Source organism: Protopterus annectens, chromosome 17.part0 (genome assembly GCF_019279795.1).
Source record: "Protopterus annectens isolate FY-2018-M chromosome 17.part0, PAN1.0, whole genome shotgun sequence".
In the NCBI taxonomy this organism is placed as follows: Eukaryota; Metazoa; Chordata; order Ceratodontiformes; family Protopteridae; genus Protopterus; species Protopterus annectens.
In genome coordinates, this window is record NC_056751.1 from 370347617 (window position 1) to 370369112 (window position 21496).

At 37.1% G+C, this 21496-nt stretch overlaps 1 protein-coding gene across 2 annotated transcripts in view; it reads left to right on the forward strand.

The window, feature by feature from the left end:
- The window catches only part of LOC122791846 (synaptotagmin-A-like), a 511438-nt gene that overhangs the window by 446858 nt on the left and 43084 nt on the right, over nucleotides 1-21496 (forward strand). For both annotated transcript variants that reach the window (XM_044059816.1, XM_044059817.1), the window contains one exon: nucleotides 9568-9687. In XM_044059816.1, coding sequence (XP_043915751.1) covers nucleotides 9568-9687 — 120 coding nt within the window. The remainder of the gene's footprint in view (nucleotides 1-9567; nucleotides 9688-21496) is intronic.

Consider the following 21496-nt stretch of genomic DNA (forward strand, 5'->3'; position numbering starts at 1 on the left):
GTAAAGACTCTGTCTGCTGATGGAGTCCATTTTTCCACCCCTACTAGACTCTACCCCAAGGGTCAAAAGGGAGGAAAGATGTGATTCTGAAAAAGCCAAGGAGCCTTTCTGGACACATGTGGTGAACCCCCTTCCAGAGGCAGAAGCGGGGGCAATAATGGAAGACACCGCCCTCACGGCAGAGGGGGTCTGCAAAACCAGGGTGACAGAGACCAGTTCTTTGGGAAGCCCTACCAGAGCTCCTGAAAGGAGGCCCAACTGTCCTACTCTGGAGGCAGTTGGGGGTCACTTATCTTTGTATCCAGATGCCTGGCTCAAAATAACAAACAACAAATGGGTACAAAGTATAGTTTCCAGAGGATATGTTATTCCCTTTGCCATCCCCCCTCCATTGACAACAAATATCCTGGTCATTCCACCCAGTTACAGGGAACAAGCAACAGTAGAGGTCCAAATGTTGCTAAGAAAAAGAGTCATCCAACCAGCCCCAGCAGACCTGACAGGATCCAGAACTTACTCAAGATTCTTTTTAGTTCCAAGAATGACAGGGGACTGAAGACCTATTTTGGACCTCAGCAGACTAAACAGATCTGTCAAGAAAGAGAAGTTCCAGATGGTCACACTTCAGTCAATACTTCCCTTCTTTGGGAATGACAATTGGATGTGCTCGATAGATTTTTCAGGATGCATACTACCATATAAAAATGGCCAGACCATCCAGGGATCATCTGCACTTCCAGCTGGGAGACAATCATTACCAGTTTTGAGCCCTGACCTTTGGTCTCACTACAGCCCCCAGAGTGTTCACCAAATGTATGGCAGGTGGTCATGGCTCAACTGAGGTGTTTAGGATTCCAGGTGTTTCCGTACTTAGACAATTTGCTCCTCACCGCCTCCACCAGGCATCAACTAATACAAGCCAGGGATACCACTCTTACTCTTTGCAATCAACTGGGCATTACCATAAATTCAGAAAAATCTGCCTTTTCGTCATCACAACACATCATTTTTATCAAAGCAGAATTGGACACCACCACCACCACTTTAAAACTTCCAGCAGAAAGGATATTACTACTTCATCAGCAAATCCAAAAATCATATCCAGACACAAGGCTCCAGCATCAGAAGTACTAATGTTGTTAGGGATGATGGCTGCTGCAATAATAGTGATACTGTTGGGTTGCATGCACATGTGGATTCTACAAAGGCTGCTGTTCACTCAATAGTCTTATCAAGAGCTCCCAATGTCTCATCTCATTATAGTAACAAACACTTGCAAAAAGGATCTTCAGTGGTGGTTGACCTCTCTTCAAGTAACGATAGGTCGTCCTTTTATCCTACCTTCACCATCGGCCACAGCGACCACTGATGCTTCCCTAATAGGGTGGGGGGCATTTTCAGGGAAGAACTGCCCAAGGCACATGGACTGAACAAAAGACACATCTGCATATAAATGTCCTGGAGATGAGAGCAGTACTCTTGGTGTTGCAGTACTTTCAGGATTCTCTCCCTCTGGGGACAATTATGATTCAGATGGGCAACATGTCAGTGGTCTGGTACTTGAACAAACAGGGTGGAACCAGGTCCTATCCCCTTTGTTGAGAGGTGCTAAGAGTATGGCAATGGGCTACATCCACCCAGTGCTTTCTGACAGCAATGCACATCCCAGGAAAATCCAACGTGATTGCAGACAAACTCAGCAGGGTGATTTTGTTGCCTCACAAGTGGTCCCTCAAAAAAGAGATAGTGGAGAGGATAGTCCACAGATGGGGACAGCCTTGCTGTGATCTTTTTGCTTCCCACATGAACACAAAATGCAGAAGCTACTTTGCCCTGATTCCCCCTCCGGGAGATTCCACAAGGGACGGACTTGTACACGATTGGCCTCCGGATCTCTTCTATGGATTTCCACCAATTCCCCTGATACCCAAAGTACTTCAGAAAGCAAAAGTTCTGGGAAGGACCATCATTCTAATAGCCCCTTATTGGCCTCATCAGATTTGCTTCCCCTTCCTTCGACCTCATCTATTTGAAAAGCCTTGGATTCTGGACCCAGTTACAGATCTTCTGACACATTCATCAGGAGCTCTTCATCCCTCCCTTCAGTCCCTAAAATTGACAGCTTGGCTGCCCCAGTTACTAACATAGCCAGGTTCCATAACCTCTCAAATGAAATGCAGCATATTTTAATATCTTCTCATAAATCCTCTACTAGGAAGTTGTACTTTAGCAAATGGAGGAGATTTTCTATATGGGCTTCTCAGAATAACATTGATCCCTACCAAGCCCCCATTTCTGCTATATTAGAATTTTTGACTATGCTTTTCAACAAGGGAGCAGCGGCAGCTACAGTTTAGGGTTCAACTTGTCTCCATCTCTAATTTTCATCTTGGCTTTGAAAGATTGAACATAATGTCACACAAGCTATTCAAAGTCTTTCTCAAAGGGACCTTCCATCTCAGACCACCAGTGAAATCCCCTTATACCCCATGGAACCTAAATTTTATGCTTTCACGCATTATTCTCCCACTTTCTGAGCCAGCTTCTTCATGTGATTTGAAATTTTTGTCTTGGAAGACTATCTTTTTAGTAACCATCACGTCTGCCTGAAGAGTATCAGAACTACTGTCCTTGTCCATAAAACATCCGTATTTGTTTTTTCATGCTGACAGAGTGTCACTACGAGCAAATCCTTCTTTCTAACCTAATGTCTGTACTGAAGCTAACCATAATCAAATCATAGATTTACCAGTGTTTTTCCCCAAACACTCCAACAACTTAAGAGTATATGCTGCACAAACTTGATGTTTATAGACAGCTCAGATTTTATTTGGGTAGAACCAAAGACTACAGAAGATCAGAACAAATTTTTGTTTCCTTTTCAGATTCTAGAAAAGGTATGCCAGTGCAAAAACAACACTATCTAAATGGTTATCTGATTGCATCACTTTCACTTACCCAGCTGCCAATTTACCTTTACTACACAAAATTAAGGCTCATTCTATCAGAGCAATGTCCACATCCTCTGCTTTTTCTGCTAAGCTTCCTATAGACAATATTTGTGCAGCAGCCACTTGGTCAAGGCCTCATACCTTTATCACTCATTAGAAAGTTGATAGGGTCTCCAGGGACATGGCCTCCTTTGGTTCTACTATCCTGAAAAATATACTCCCATGAGCCACCAGAAAAAGATGGTGCTTGGGACGCCACCCATCTGTAAGAATGAACGGCGAGATAGAACAACTTCACATAAAGAAGTTATGTGTTCACCATAACATTCCATGTGAGTTGTTCATCTCACCTTCATTCTTACTTCCCCCCTCCTACCCCCTGCAGGGTTTTTTGTGGACCGAGATACTAGTTTTATCATGGCTGCTCAGTCTTTCTATGTTTTTCCCTAAAATACTGATAGAATGGCACATGGTATTGTTATAGACAACAAACAAGATCTGAGGTAACACAAGGTGCATCATGGGATAGGGAGCTGGCCTCGAGCTGCCTGAAGACCTCGAGCTTTGTAGTAGGCTGACTCAGAGCCGAGGGTCAGCTCCAAACCTATCTGTAAGAATGAAGGCGAGATGAACAGCTCACATGGAATGTTATGGTGAGTACATAACTTCTTTTTTAGTCTGATGACTACAATAACAAGCAATTTTTTAAGAATGCTGTTATGCATCCAAGTTCCTGCCATCCATGGACCACCCTTTTTAATCTCCTATCTACTAGCTGCACTGTCCTTGCAAACAGGGCTTGTATCTGAAATAAACCACTTTGTGGGCCTAGTCCTTCCCTTTCCAACCCCTTTGTCAGTTTCTCCACTGTTTTGTTCAGGGTCAACCATGGCACCATTTTCCCAGAGGCCATATCTGTTTTGTCTGTTTCCCATCACCAAGTATTTCATCCTTACATGAAATAAACTCAGTTATTATCAACACCATGTCTGCAGCCCTGCTGCTGATTATTTTGTCTTGCCTAATCCACAGTTCTAATCCACAGTTCTACAAAACTGGGCATGATAACATCATCACCTACTGTTTTCCACCTTGTTAGCCCCTGAGTGCATACTGAATCACCCTGTTCCTAACATTTTATTCTGATCTGCCTGTATACCTTATCATTTCCTCTCTCACATTGTTGGTGGTTCTGTCTCAACATATATCTGAGTGCTTTATCTTTACTCATCTCTTCTACCTTCTTTCTTGTATCATTGTTGCCATCTCATAGTGAAGTCACCCTTGATCTGTCCAGCAACAGCTGTGGTTCCTTTTTTTCTTTGAGCTGTTTCATTCACCATTGCATCTTGCTCAGTCTTTCCTTCCTATGCCTAATTATTCCTCACTGCATCCTATTATATTATCATGGCGTTAAAAAGATAACACATTTCTTGTTTTCTCTTTAAGGACATTAACATTCTACCTACTCTTTATTCCTAGAAAAGAAATCAACCTGGAAGCTTAGAATTTATTAACAAGTAGTTTAATATAAAAAAATCATGGTTTACTGCTTTCGTCAATATTTTGAAATCTTCAGAACCATTGAATAACATTCAGAAAGAAACAAATGAAAATGTTTCTAGAAACTCCTCCATTTTAAACCAATCATGCATTGAAAGGAATAGAAAATTCACCAATCATGTATCATAAAATGTAGCATCAAAGTTAAATACTGCACTCAATAAAAAACAGTTGTATTGAACCATTAAAAATAAAACAACCCATGTTTTTACACCAATAAAATCTCAAAGACACCACAGCCAATCCAGTGCATGAAAAGCAAAAACTGTCCAATCCAAAGCCATTAACATACTCGTGAAACTTTCTATAGATGCTCTGTATTTTAGTTCACTAGTAACTGAAACAGTCATTCAATTCAGGCATCATAGTTGCATTTAATCTCAATTGCCACAACATTTCACAATGTATAGGTAGAGGGTACATGTGTTAATGTGGCATATCAGTCTCCAGCAGTGATTACTACAAGGGCAGCAGAATAGGGCTTGTTAGCACTTGCAGTAATCACAGAGTGATTCAGATACTCTGGTGCTAATGCAGACATAAAACAATGGTGCCATAGAATATATTGCATGTGGAGACAGTACAGGTTGTAGGATAGTGAAGCCATTGAATATATTGGCTATGGAGCTAGTATAAGTCATATAACAGTGGAATCATAGAATATATTGGCTTTGGAGCTAAGTCATACAGCAGTGCAGCCATGGAATACATTTGAAAACATTGTTAACATGTGAAAAAATATCTATCAGCCATAACTGAACAATGCTCTCAGATAATAATAATATAAAAATTACTGGGTTTGCTGTAACCAAGAATAAAAATATATAAATTAATTAAAATAAGTAAAACCTGTTAAAAAATAGCTGTTAAGAATGTTACTTTAATTTTAAAGACTTGTATTAATTATATTTATTTACTCTATTAATGTAAATACAGATTTGTTTTTGAGGTTCTTGTAAAAGGGCTAGAGTATGTTTTGGGGATATATGTCAAGGTTTTGTCTTTACAGTAGAATCTTAGAGTATATATACAGCAGTGGAGCCATAGACTATACTGACTGTGGAGTTGGAGGAATTTAGCAGAAACTGAGACAGATGTTAGGGCCAGATCCAGCGAAGGCAACCAAGGCAGCTGCCTTGGGCTCGGTGCTGGCTGCAGGGCATAGCCATGCAACATTATCAAAAAAAAAAGAAAGTTATAAAAACAATCCATTTTCTATTTTATTTATTGAGCAGAGCTATTTATCATTTAAAGGATCCAAATTCCTGCTTAGTATGTACATGAGGAGCAGCATGATGTGCCATGGAAGATTTGACAAAGCAGGACAGATCAGCAGCAGGATCAGAACAAGCTTTGCACATGAAATTTTACAGCCTTGAGATGTTTATGTAGTACTGAGCTCCAACGATGTATTGTAAAGCAGTTTGCAAGCATAATCCAGGTGTTTTGTGTGTGTGTGTGTGTGTGTGTGTGTGTGTGTGTGTGTGTGTGTGTGTGTGTGTGTGTGTTTATGTATGCAAAGCGCAATTTAGGGACACTGTCTAGTTAAGTGAATTTCTCAGAGTAAAACCATATACCTTATCCATGGGGGTCAAGAGTCTTAGTCATCCACACCAACTGCCAGGCTTCCTTCAACTTATTTCTTGAGAAGTTATAGTCTGTCAATGTCAGTTACAGAGTTTCATACTTCTGTGGATCATAACATGCATTTTGATGTAAAACTTGTCACTCTGCTAACTTTTTTAAAGTGATTTAGAGTAGTCTGCTCTTATCTGTCCCCAGTTTTGCAGGAAATCTTTGATTTTTGTTTCATATTTATGCAGTGCCCAGTCCTTGAACAAGTTACTAACCAGACAGTGCTTTGGTGCAAATATAAATTTGGGCTAGGATCCTCAGTGGTTCCCTGGTTTGCAAGCCAAGTAACTTCCCATGAACCAGTGTAGTTATGGTGTAAAGAAAGGATTTGTAGTAAACAGGTACATCATCTGAACCGTGTTTTTTGGATGCAATCCTTGGTTTCCTTGTTCTGTTGAATGTTGACTTTGCATTTATTATTTAGTTGTGAATACATATGACAGCATGAAGTCTATTACTTTAATGTTAAAATGATAACTGTAATTACATTTTTATTTAGCTTGCTGTATTGTAGTCACACAGGTGTGAAATGCAGTGTGTTTGGATTACAACAGTTTGTCTAGCACTTAGTGCAGATGAAGGCTATGAGTTGTGGGAAGAGATGATCCTTGCAGCACATGGTTTGATTCCCTCAGCCTTCATTCGTCTTTTATTTGAAGTTACTTCACCTAACAGTACTCCTGAACTGTTTATGTAAAGGGGCTGTCCCAGGCTGTTATTACGTGTCTTTTGAATTCCTGCATCCTTTACATAGATGTTAATCATTGTTTTACTATATACTGTTTGAATATGAATCTCAGCATGTCTCTTATAGTATTTTGTTTTTGTTTTGTTTAGAAATTGGCTGTCAATGTTTTTCTGTAAAATTTGAAATAAAAGTTTTAAATTAAATACACTTCTCTGTGATAATTGTGAAAGTAAAGAAGAAAATAGTACATACACTTACAGGTTTGAATAATGTTTACTGTAATTAGAGAGAGACAGCCAAGTAATGGGATACATATATGGTAGGCGGTGGCCTGATTTTTTTTACCCTGCATAGGTCCCCATTTGTCCATGACCTGGCTTTGTTGACAATGGAGTTGTATGTTGCAGCAAAACAGCATTATTAGTCATTCTTTAATAAATCAGACCTGTATTGAGGGATGTCAGAGGGTAAAGCAATTCTTGATGTCAGGGAAAACATAGGGAGGTCAAACATAAGATTTAATTGTCCTGCAAGCATGAGAACACCCCCAAAACATAGCATGTTGTATGCAGTAATATTTCTAATTTTTGTATGATGTCTAGGCTGTTGCAGTACTTACATTGTCTTTGTTTTCCTTCACTCATTGCACTTAAGAATGAATTAATTTATAGGCCTGCATTGTGTAATATAGTCTAAACATGCTGCATTTTTGTAATATATTTTTGCAATACCTTCTTTATAGCCTGCAGCAACTGCAAAGAGATTGACATTTGTCAGATAATATAGTCTGAATGATGATGATCAGAACCATCTGATCTTCAGCATCCATTATGGAGTGATTGTTCCATATTACTGTGATACAGTCTTCTCTTCAAGATCAGATTTCAGTATTTATTTAAAAACAGTTACTCTGGCAGATAGTGCAGAGGACTAAAGCTCCAACTTCTAATGACTGCTTCCTGTGGCAAGGGTGCAAGGTTTGAATTTTTCCACCTTCATTTGCCTCCTGTGTGCCATTGAGCAAGTCACTTAATCAGATAGTGCTTTGTAGCAAGTGGGAATTTCGGCTTGGCTCCTTAATGTTCTCCAAGACTACATGCCTAGTAATGATGACCCAGTTGTTATTGTCTGTCAGCCATTCCCTTTTCTACAGCTGGTCTAGTTCAGGAAATGTTATGGCAATATCATCAGCACACCAATTTGTAAATGCAACATACACAATTTATTCTTCAAAGGTAGCAAGCACTGCATTCATAGATGAAGTACTGAACTTAAAGTCATTTGCCAGCAGCAAATTCTTCATTAGTTATAGTTCTTTTTAATGTAGAATTATGAAGATGACTTTCATTTCTGCAGAAATTGTGCACATTGAATTAACATGTGTTATCAGGTTGTTAATGTTTCTTATGCTGTCATAAATACACTTTTATTTAAACCTTGCTGCACATGGCTAGATCTTACGGTATGGTGGTTGTGATCATTTTACAGTTTCATGTATTTCATCCAACGCTAGCATTAAAGTGCATGCAATTTAATTTCTTCATAACAATAATGAGTGTATGCATTCAAAGTGGCTATAACTGCTGGTGGGGGTGGGAGTGTGTGTTCTCGATGGATAAAAGTACCTTATGTTCTTATCATTTGGTCATTAACAGTTTCTAATCTGGCTTTGCAGTACTTGTGTGTGTGTGTGTGTGTGTGTGTGTGTGTGTGTGTGTGTGTGTGTGTGTGTGTGTGTGTGTGTGTGTGTGTGTGTGTGTGTGTGTGTGTGTGAGTATGTGTGTGAATAAGTTGAAATACTTTGGCTATTTTGTGTTTGTGTGAAACAAATTTGAAATGTGACTTTGGCCGTTATTATTGTTGGTAATTGTTTGACACATACATACGAATAAGATGCAGTCAACAGTGTAGCTCTAATTGCTGGGGTTTGAGGGATGTCTGTCATTGTAAATGTACACGTGGATGGATGCATTCAGTGAATGTTGGTTTCAATTACTTGGAGTTTCAAGGGAAGAGGGGAGTACTGTTGTTTATGCTAAGTTTGTTTTCAATGTGAAACTCTTTTATTTTGTTCAGCAAATGGCCATCATTGTTTGAGCTATAACATTTGAAATACACATTTTAAATCAAATCTCAATAATCAGTGTAAGAGTAAGGAAGAAAATGCTCTGCACACTGACAGGTATGAGCATTGTTTATTGTAACTGGGGAGACAGCCAAGTAATCGGACACTGGATTGGCTGCCAGGGGAGGCTAGTCCATTACCCTCCCTAGGGCCACATTTGACCATGATGTGGCTCTGACAGATGTAGAAGGAAAACTAAAATGAGCAGAATCATGTCAATCTGTTTTGAAGAAAAGTTAAACAGGGTAGAGTGTTGTCCAGTCCTATCGAGTAATGATGGCATCCATTATCAATACTGTCTACCAAGGAGTACTGTTACACCATGAACAGTGCTCTCAATAGAATTTTAGTATGGACAGTGTGTTACAGTATAAAGTAACTATGTGAGGATAAGTGTGAATAATACTCATGAAGCAGATATTTGTGTGTGTGCACATACATGTGTGTGCATGTGTCATACATATTTATATTAGACTTTCGTCAATGTGTACTATTTATTTGACACTCATGGTAGATGGCACAAGAAGCTACCTCTAGCTGTGTATTTATAAAACATTCTGTTGCTGTCCTTTGTTGGGAATAATAATGCAATTTACAAATCACAGGTGAAAGATTTTGACAAATATTCAAGACACCGTGCTCTGGGTGAAGTAAGGCTACTACTTGGTGATTTAGATATATCAGAAACAGTGGAGTTTTCAGAGCGCTTAAAGAAAATTCAAAAGGTAAGTTTGTGTTTTCAAGACATTCATTTAAAGTTTTAGTTTATATGTATCATGTGTTAACTTCTCTGTTATATTAAATATATAACTTTTGATATGTTTTGTTTGTATCGGTATGAATTCGGTGCTTTGGTGTCTTATTTGTACTTCACAAATGGGACAACTAATGCTGCAGAGAGGATTGTTTCTATATGATTTTAAGAGGATTCTGACCTTCATTGTAATATTAATGTGTAATGTTATTTAAACTGTAAAATCAGAATGACTACCATCAGCTGACAAAATGCAAGATAAGAAAAAAGATTTTGTTATGCAGAAAGGTAAATATCAGTAATCAATTACAAACTTTGCAATAAATACAAACCCTTTGGAGCTGGATATTAAATGGTTAAAAATGCCCTTTATAGAAACACAGACTTAGCTGGAATTCAGCCTTGAGCCTAGCTCCCTCCTAGGCCATGCACCATTAATCTTTGGATGCTGACCTCACTTAGGTTTATATCTAACATATAAGTAAGTGAATATGTCAAAATGTGCCATAAATGGAACAAGCATGCACAAATGACAAACAGAGATAATCTACCTAAAGGGATATGACATTTTGGATGTTTTCTGGTCACAGTTATCAGTTACTAGTGTGCTTTCAGTAGCAGCACAAGGACCAGCCATTTCATTGCAGGTGAAGGAGAAGGAACAAAACAATTTCTGTGAGATATCCTGTGATTGAAATATTGGCATGAGTGTAATGCAGCTGAATAAGAAACTTTAAGGTGGATAATGTGTTTCATTATACAATTGAAACTCGGCAAAGCTGAGAAACGTGCACGCTAATTCACTAATCCAACCAGCGTGCGCATTGTAAATCGAACATAACCAAAAGAAGAAGTCCGGACGCTAACATATCATGTTGTGGGGACATCTAATGAAGACAACCTAGTGAAAAACACCTTATCGGCAGACACAATGCAAAATCAAACTCCGGTCCAACTGCAAAGTATATTTCACCATTAAAAAATAAAAACTACCATAATAAAATGAAAACAAGTTTATAAAACACCTCACACGCATACAAGAAGCACACTGTAACTGCTCTGCTTAAAACACTGTACCAGCAACCACAATAGACATTCACATTCCCGTCAACTACTCAGCTTCATAACTTTTATTGCTATGCAAAACTAACTTAAAAACATTGCTGGAAAACATATCACCATGGACTGTCAACCTGTATATGTCCCTAACTCTGGCTTCTCATAAAAACTAGCACTTTCAAAAATACAGTTTAAATACTCACTGTAGCTTCATACACAGTCAGTAAGGAAAAGAATGTAAATAACTGCACGAAATGAAAAACAAGTTACAGTACGTTCTCCCTGTCAATTCTAAAAACAATCCAAAAGCTTTAAAAACATTTACTTATATAATTATTTACTAAGACCTCTTGAAAAAATGAATAACTTATATTTAAATTGAAAGACAAAATAAACAGTAAACATGAAGTGTGGACTATTTTATCTCACAAAAAGTGGAAGAATACAAACTAAAGCAAACAAAAACCTAAATAATAACAACACAAACATAACACAAGACAAAACTAACACCATTGTATAATAGCAATAACCCACAGCTGGGTGTGGGTAATGCCCTCGTGACCAAACCACACCAACCATGGGTAAATCCAGCATTACTCACACCTAGCTGTGGGTTATTGCTTAAATAGATCATTCTACTGTATGACTAGTTGAAGTGTAAAACATTTGTTTTTGTTAAAACAACATTTTAGCACCAACTAGACTATCCTATAGCATTTACATTTCTTATTCTGAAATAATGTCTTTAATATTACAATAGCTTAACTTCTGTCCTTTAAATAGCTCTGGCAAACCCATAATGTCTAAATAATTCTGGTTATCTGTGAGTTAATACTAGCAACTGTAATAATGTTAGGGCTGGAACACTTAAAAGACAAGACCTGTACCTTACTCACAATGTATGACATACTACAGAAAAGTTGAATGTTCTTGCATGTTTTCAACTTCCCCTGTTCATCCCAGGTGATAAGGAATTTATATTTCAATCAGTGATAGAAGCAATGCTCTGCACAGTTTACTTTGCCTCACAAATAGCACAGCAAGCCAAATTCAGAGACGATGTTCTCAATTTGTTTGAGACATTTTCCTGCTATGAGGGCAGTACATAGGTGTATTATGGAACTGATTAGTTCTGCATGGTGTGCTTTTGTACATCAAAGGATAAGTATCCAATGACAAGCAATACAGTCATTCTATATTCACAAACTGTTTGCCTTGGTGTTATAGAGTCCTTGTGGCTATAGAACACGGGCTGGTCATTACTCACACGAATGACTTAACATTTTCAAATTTATATTCGCATTACTTTATGATTGTAAACCATGAAGACAACCACTTTACAATGCTGAGACATAAAAAGTTTTGCATCTAGACTTTCAGAAATACCAGGAGACAGAACCATTGCTCCCAGTCTTCTAGCTCAGGAATTAGTGTCAAAGCAAAAATAATTGAGGAAAAGACCCCAAAATAAGAACACAGTTCAAATACTAATATTAACTTATAATGTTGACAGAAAAAGAGGATGTTAATGAACATATATTTTCTAACGTAAAAGAAGTCTGTGCTGTGATGGTTATCAGTACTTACACAGGTGTATGAGTCTTTACCAATTAAAATTTCTCAAATTAAAAAAAAAATCCAGTTTTAGGAAGTATGCAGAAAAATTTTCAGCCAAAGTTAGGGACATCCCTAACTGTTAGGGACAGTAGAGAAGTATAGACTCAGTATTTAATGGATCATATAGAAATATTTTATGGCTGAATATTTCTGTAAACCAACAACCTTTGAGATATTTAGGTGTTAATACTAAATATTGCAGTGGTTCTCCCTTCCCATCAATGAAACATCCAGGCTAAATGTGTACTCTGTAAATATCCATATACATTACATATACTCTTAACTATGTGACGAAAGGTACTGTTGGAAAGAGTCAGTGCAAGTGAAAGACCTTTTCAGTTACATGGAAAACAAAGAAGGAAAGAAATAGGTGCACATGAGTGCATGCACACATACACGTACACGTACACACACACACACACACACACACACACACACACACACACACATAGATACACTCACTCACTCACCTTTTCACCACAGACAACATAAGATAAGTATAATAAAACTCATATCTGACATATTGTGTAGAAAAAAAAATCTGCATGTTTAAACTATCATTTGAGCCACTAAAGTGTCCCTGAAGCCTAGCATGCTTACATTATTTTTAAAAGTTAAAGCCTATATACTTCACACAGGCAGAGACACTGAGATTTAAACTACAACATTCTATGCAAAACAAACCTCTAAACCAAATAAACACTAAGTTTAATTTAAAACAGCTAACAAAATATAAAAAGCAAACTGAAACGTGGACCACATTTCCAACTGACTATAATGTAAAATGTAATTTTACATATTGCACACACACAAAGAGAGATATAACCACACAAACATATTTGCCATCTTAAAATAACACATAAAGTTAAATGTAAACTCTCCACACCAACCAACAGTCATCAAGATATCTCCTCCAAATATCTAATTCATTAATGTAGATGTTATGATTGATGTCATAAATCAATTGTTCCTACACGTATGCCATAAATAGGTCCGCATATATAGGGGCTAAAGAAGCCCCCATAGCAGTACCTTGAATCTGCCAGAAACACTTATCTTTGAAATAGAAGGCATTGTGGGTGAGTACCAATTCAGCCATATAAACCAAAAGAGTGTTAAAACCTGGTTTATACATATTCACTGAAATGGCTTAATGAAAATATTAAAAAATAAACAGAAAATCTTACCACATTCCCCACAATGTAAAACAAAACAGAACAAATGTACACACTGTACAAATCCTTCTAAAATGCATAACCACTAGTCTAAATGAATCCCCTAGAAGCCAAATGTGTCCTTATTAGAAGACACCTGGTTAAATGAAAGAATAAAAGAATAAAAGATAACTGAAAACACTTAACCACAGCTTAACTATCAGAAATCAGCATTAAAGACAAAAAAGGACCCAATGCTATCTAAACTAAAGAAGAAATACATGAAAGCATAACTAAGGTATAAAAATAATATAATATTTACTAAACCACTGAAGTACATCAACTATATGAATTATCACCTAAAAATACTACTAGGATTTACTTTAGGACTGTAGCTCAAATAAATTCATATGACAGAGAATGTGTGCATGGCTAGCTTATAAGAGATGATTTGGCATAATGGTTAAGATCTTCACCTCCCATGCACAGGATACAAGGTTTATTTTAGCAAGTAAGAAGAAAACCACAACAGCAAAAGTAAAGCCAAAACAAAGCCAATAACTTCTTAAATGGCAAAACTTCCAGCTAGCCAGTCAAACAAAAGAAATAAGTTCACCAAAAGGCAAAAGTAGCCACAATGTCCACTTATATCAAAAACAAACATTTATTCAATAAGGTCAAGAACTTTCATCCCATAGCTTGTAGGGACATCTTCAGAACAATAATACAAACACCTGCAAGATATATAAAGGCTTAACAACTTAACCATTCAGATAATTAACAAAATAATTAATTACACTAAAACTCTCTAACAGTAAAAAAAAACTAATTTGTAAAATACATACAAAAGTAAAAACTCAATACTAAAAAATATATATTTTTTCAGGGATGAGTATTTAACACCCATTTGTTCACAAAGCGTGCCACAGTAATCTTTAATTCCTGCACCTTCAACTTTAATAGAGGCAGGATAGATAAAATTTCATTAATCCCTGGTGGTTTTGTGGCATTAAGCTTTAACTGCCAAAATAATTCTTGTTTTTCCAACTCTAATTCCCACCATCCTCCTCTACAGTTCATGGGGGCAATATCCAAAATACCAAACCTAAATATTGTAAACTCTTGACAAATCTTACTGTGTTTAAATAAAGCATTATTAGCATTTTTCTTTGATATAGTATAAAAATGGTCATAAATTCTATTCTTTAGTTGTCTCTCAGTTTTCCCTACATAAAAATATTGACAGCTCAAACAGATAGGTATATAAATAATGCCTTTTGCTTTACAATTCACATTCTTTAAACATATGTCAAATGGAATATTCTGGAAGGAAATTTTTGATGCTTCTAAAATATAAGGACATTGCTTGCAAGACCCACACTTAGTGATGCCTTTATGGTTCATGTCAATCTGAATTTTGGAGTGTTCAAATAAAAATTTTTGGTTTTTACCTGTCTTGAAAACAAAATTTGGGGGGTTTCAATCAAGTCAGAGTTTGTCTTAAAAATCACCCATTGTTTTCTCAAATCCTCTTTACTTTATTTTGATCCCTTAGCAAAAGGTACCACCATACTATTGATTACATTTTTGGTGGGTAATTGTTGTTTTTTTTTTAAACTGGGATAGTTGCATCAGTGTTACAAAGTAATGGTTTAAATCTCTCACCCCATCCCTGTACTACTATTTCTCTTATTTTGGAAACAAATTCCAGGGGGTAACCTCTCTCTAAAAATATCTTAGCAATTTTGTCCACCACTAATTAAAAATTAGACTAAGCAGAGCACATTCTGGTTGCTTAAACTAACTGCCCCTTAAAGATGTTCTTCTTTGTGTATAATGGATGATTATTGTGAAATTCTAGGTAACTGTAGGAGAAGGTTGCCTTTCTGTAAATTTTTGATGCAAAAGACCCACTCATCTTGTCTTTGTAAGGGTTACATCTGAATAATTATTACAATAGTGATGGTCGTGCCCTGGCCCAGCAATCAAGAAGCCTCAATCCTCACCACTAATACCAGGGAGGTTGTCTCCTAGAAGAGGAAATGATAACTAATACACACAGTAAAGTACAATTTCCCTTAAGTGCACAAAGAGATCATAGCCTAGGGCTGGTTGCTCCCTTGCTCTTCTGGTCCCCAATAAAACTCCCCACTGGCACAGCTATCAGGTCCAGATCTTAGCCTAGCTGGCAAGCTAATCTCCAGTACCCTCCCACCAGTGCTTCGTGTCCCTGCCCAGGTAGTTGACACACCACACACACTTTGAGATAAGTATTTATACAACTTCACAGACACTCCTGGGAAAGGCTGACACAGATTCTCTAGCTGTGCCCCTTTACCCAGACTATACGGTAGTAATTTCTGCCACCACCAGCTAATATAATCAGCTACCCAAAGGCCCTTGAAAGGGTGTCCAATTATTACTGTGCAATATTATTATCCAATTGGTAATGTGACTATTCAGTCTTAAGGCTTATTAGAGTGGCTCATTACGATAATCTCTATAGGTATGCAATGTACTCTAGAGCTTATCTCTACACAAACCAGCCACAGGTAAAGGTTTTTTAAATATTTAATAATAAATAATTAAAACACAAACAATACTAGTATACCACAGATATATCTAAGAGTTCAGAGATCACACAGAAACTTAAAACAGTACAGTAGGACAGGTCTGATGTCAAAGAAAAATACTTAATCTAACTTTCTAATCTTTAGCTAATCTTACATACATAAAGAGCATAAGCAGTACTGGGGTTGATGGTCCATGACAAAATGCTTTCAGTCTCTCACTGAACAATAGTTTTTAAAAAACTAACAAACAGCTCTGCTAAGGCCCTCCCAAATTACATCATTTTGACACTTAGGTTTTCCCAGTATTCACATTACATCATCTTGACACTTAGTCTGGAGTTCCCAGGCAAACAAACTGCATTATTTAGCAAGCTAGCACCTGCTCAAGAAACTACAACAATAAAAGACATTTCACATGTATACTCTAAAAATTATTCCTTAAGTTAAGACAATAGAAAGAATATGTTCAGCCAGACACTTCTGCACCATTTTTTAGATAATTGTAACTTCAAAGAACATTTGAAATGCTTAGCTTGATTTTCCTTACAGCAGATGGCAATGTTGCAACAATCTTTAAGTTCACATTTTACAGTGTTTTCTTTCATTTAAAAACACAAGCCTGTATTTTACATTTATTTATACAAATGATAGAATTATGTATCAAATTCTATTTGACTAGGCTGGCAGCCTTAGCCCATCTTTCCCCAATCTTCACAACAATTATTTGAGAAAATACTAGTGAACGGAAAGTATGGACAGACTTGATTTAAATAGCTTAAAAATTCTTGAATATAACGTGAATTTTCTTTCCATATATAGGAATATTTCTGATACCTAGATGACATATTTACTTTATGGAAAGAAAATTCATTATTTTCAAAATTTAGATTTGGTATTTTGGATATTGTCCCCACGAACTGTAGAAGAGGATGGTGGAAATTAGAGTTAGAAAAACAAGAATTATTTTGGCAGTTAAAGCTTAATAACAAACAAAGTACTTGCACATATGGCTGGTGCATGGCTATACCATTTGAACAAACCAAAAAAGAAAGAGCCAGCACCCAAACTCCACGTGTAGCCTTCCAGCAAAAAGGTTTTATTCCATGAAGACTGAAAAAATAATTAAACCGGTGAGGTCATACCGGTTTCGGCAAAAGCCTTCCTCAGCAACCACACATCAAAAAATTTATGTATGAACTATTAATTCACAAGCCCTTATGTGCAATATGGTAGCACCCTCTAGTGAATAAAACATATATTACAAATTATATAACAAATATAACAAAATATTTCAATATCACAAAATATCTGTATGTACAGGAATTCATAATATATATAGAATAATGATCCATTACAAAATATTTCAGAATTGGTCATTCAAACCAGGTGAAAATAAGGCTCCCAATTTAATTATCCACATTTTTTCTTTCTTCGTTAATAGTTCATGTAATACATGAACCTCATTATTCTTGAACCTGATACAGTCAATGACCATGATGCTAAAAATCCCTGTTGAATGTTTGAGTATATGTTTATATAAAGAACTCAAACCTTTCTTGTTTCTAATGTCACTTAAATGTTCACCGACCCTTATTTTAAAGGGTCGGGAAGTTTGTCCCACATAAAATGCCTGACAGCTACATTGGGCTAAATAAATAATCCAACTGGTACTGCAATTAGCAAAAAAAGAAACATTATAAACATGTGGAGAATTGTTAGAAGTGAAACTGTTTGACTTTAGCACCCTCGGACGATATGAGCAATGGCCACATGGATAGCAACCCAGTGTAAATTGTCCAGTTATTGTTGTTTGTACAGTTGAATTGGGAAGATGGTAATATACCCTTTTGTAATGACTAAATAAGGATCCCAGTGACCGCCCCTTCTGAAAGGAGTAAGAACACTGATCCTTCATATAATTATTTAATGTGTCATCTGACTGTAATAAATGCCAATGTCTTTGAATGATGTTCATAAAACTCCTGGTGTTTCTGCCATAAATAGTAACCAGTCTAGGCTCCTGAGATTTATCTGTACCCTTAGCATGATATAACAACAACTGTGACCTATCTTGTTGATTAGCAAACCGACTGGCCCTAGTAATATCACCCGCTTGATATCCCCTGTTCTTAAATATGGATTTTAATTCCTGTCGATGATAGGCGTATGTGAAGGAATCAGAGCAAATTCTCCTAATATAGAGAAATTGTGATTTGGGGATATTCCTGATGACATGTTGTGGGTGGAAGCTTGTAGCATGAAGCAGGGTGGTGAACTGAGGAAACTTTCTTAATACCTCACTCTCTAAAGTGTCCAAATTCCGTTCTCCTAATAGACACATCCAGAAAAGTGTTCTCCGACCTATTATAAGTTAACTTGAATTCCACACCCCATTTGTTACAATTCAAATACTCCAGGAATTCAAACAAGAATTCCTCATCTGCTCTCCACACCAACCAACAGTCATCAAGATATCTTCTCCAAATATCTAATTCATTCATGTAGATGTTATGATTGATGTCATAAATTAATTGTTCCTCCATGTATGCCATAAATAGGTTTGTGTATATAGGGGCAAAATAAGCCCCCATAGCAGTACCTTGAATCTGCCAGAAACACTTATCTTTGAAATAGAAGACATTGTGGGTGAGTACCAATTCAGCCATACAAACCAAAGGAGTGTTAAAACCTATTTTATACATATTCGCCCGATCAAGCCAATATTGCAAAGCAATACGTCCTGCCCAACAGGGGATACTGGTGTACAAGGAGGTAACATCCAAAGTACATAACACCAGTTCGGTTCTAATTGCATATCTGATATAATGGCAAGAAACTGGGTGGTATCCTGTATCCTCACCCGTATCAATGATAGTAAAGGTTTGAGATATTGTGTAAGAAATTCCGACAAGGGCTCAGTCAAGGAGCCACTGCCAGAAACAATTGGTCAGCCAGGCAGTCTATTGGGATCCTTATGGATCTTGGGCAAAACATAAATGCATTTTTTTTAGGGTGATTAACCTTAAGATGATAACAGGTATCATGAGTAATGATACCCTCCTCTTCTGCTAGATCCAAAAATTTATCAGTATCTTGTTTGAACTTACTAGCTGGATCAATAGACATTTCCTTATAATGAGATTTGTTAAATAGTTGTCGCTCTGCCTCTGCTTCATAATCTACCCAATTCTGAACCACCACTGCACCACCCTTATCTGCCGACAAAATGGTAATCTCATGATTTTCAATAAGATCTTCAACACATGATTTATCCTGTTTATTACGATTATCCTTGATCATATTATACTTGCTCAAATGCAGGTGTAAATCCTTAACAACCTCATTTTTAAAAGACTGTACAATGGGTAACACTGGTGGCTTGAATTGTGAAGATCTGAAACGAAAAGGTGCAAGGCCAGATGGATTCCCCTTTTTTCCCTTTCAAGTTATGAAAAGACAATCTTAAATTAAGAATACGGCAAAAAGTAACAACATCTTGTGCAAAATGATGCTCTGGAATGCAAAAACCTGGCACAAAACCCAAACCTTTATTTAGAACTTGAAGTTGTTGCTCATTAAGTGTAACATAAAATATGTTATGTACATTATTCACCTCAGTATTCAAATTTTGGTCATATTCTGAAGAATCACCTTAAAAGATCCATGATGTTTTTTGTGTTTCCTACCCCCTCATCTCTGAGATCTGTGCCTAAAGGGATCCCCCCGTCAAACTATGCTCCAAATTGTTCTTCTTGGGAACTGGCGAAACTCTGGTGTGGCCATCCTCGCAATCTGTATTTGATGATGATTCATACCCAGATGTAGCAGACTCCCTATCTATTTTCTTCAATATAGACTTAGGTCGAGAAACTCTAGATTTCTTGGAAGTTTGGACAGGTGTAATGAATTTGACCCTGGGACGCACCTCAAAAGGCTTACCTCTGTCATAATCCCCCACATCGCGAGTAAACTTCTTGATTTTTCTTTCTTTTAACCCAGAATCCAATTCCAACAAATCCTTACTAAGTTTGTCAATATAACTATTGTAACATGGGAGTAATAAAAACTGCATTTGTGTTTTGACCTTTTGGGCAACGTAGCAGGTACAGGTTGTTTAAGTGGATTGATTGAATTGCTAAGCAAGTATTATACAATAATCATTTTTGATTGTTTTTTTTTTTAAATATTGTTTATATTATCATTAACACTGAACAACCAGGCACCCTGTTTTGGGGTGATACTTATTGGCTATTATTGTACCCATGTTGGCAATTTTTTGATGCCTTATATTTGTGAAGAGAAATAAAAATTATATATTGAGTTTGGAATATTTAGGGCATCTGTAGTATATGACAGTTTTGGAAATGATACTCCAATTTGACTATTATGGACAGTGGTTTTATATTAGCTATATTTTTTTTGGTCAGTGATGGATTTGGCAACTCTTATTAAGGGTCTTTCATCGGACTCTGGGGATTTGGGTATTTCTGGCCTGGGGTCAGGCAATGTTAACAATGGCTCTGGGGTTCAGGACCCCACTCAGGATTGTAGATCAGCTTTTATGAAGTTGACTAAAAATCTCACTACACTAAGGAAGAATGCTTGGCATCTTAGGCTGTTTTGGGCATACCAGCAGAGTAAAATTGCCCCTAGGGGATTAAGAATAAGGTTGCAACCCATGGTTGCTGAACCAGATGAGTGTCTTTTGGCCCAATGGTCTGAGGTGCAACAACAGGCCTCCATGACTTTTGTGAACATATTGACTAATTATTATGAGAGGAAGGTGGAGGAACAAACCACTCAGGTCTTAAGTGCAAGTAAAGGATTTGAGGAGTTTTTATCACTCCCATGTTACAATACTTGTATTGACAAACTTGGTAAGGATTTGTTGGAATTGGTTTCTGGGTTAAAGGAAAGAAAAATCAAGTTTACTTGCGATGTGGAGGATTATGACAGAGGTAAGCCTTTTGAGGTGCATCCCAGGGTCAAATTCATTACACTTGTCCAAACTCCCAAGAAATCTAGAGTTTCTTGACCTACGTCTATATTGAAGAAAAGAGATAGGGAGTTGCTACATATGGAGATGAATCATCATCAAATACAGATTGGGAGGATGGCCACACCAGAGTTTTGCCAGCTCCCAAGAGGAACAATTTGGAGCATAGTTTGACAGGGGGATCCCTTTAGGCACAGCTCTCAGAAACAAGGGGGTAGGAAATACAAAAAACATCATGGATCTTGGGGTGATTCTTCAGAATATGATCAGAATTTGAATACTGAGGTGAATGATGTACATAACATATCTTCTGTTACACTTAATGAGCAACAACTTCAAGTTCTAAATAAAGTTTTGGGTTTTGTGCAAGGTTTTTGTGTT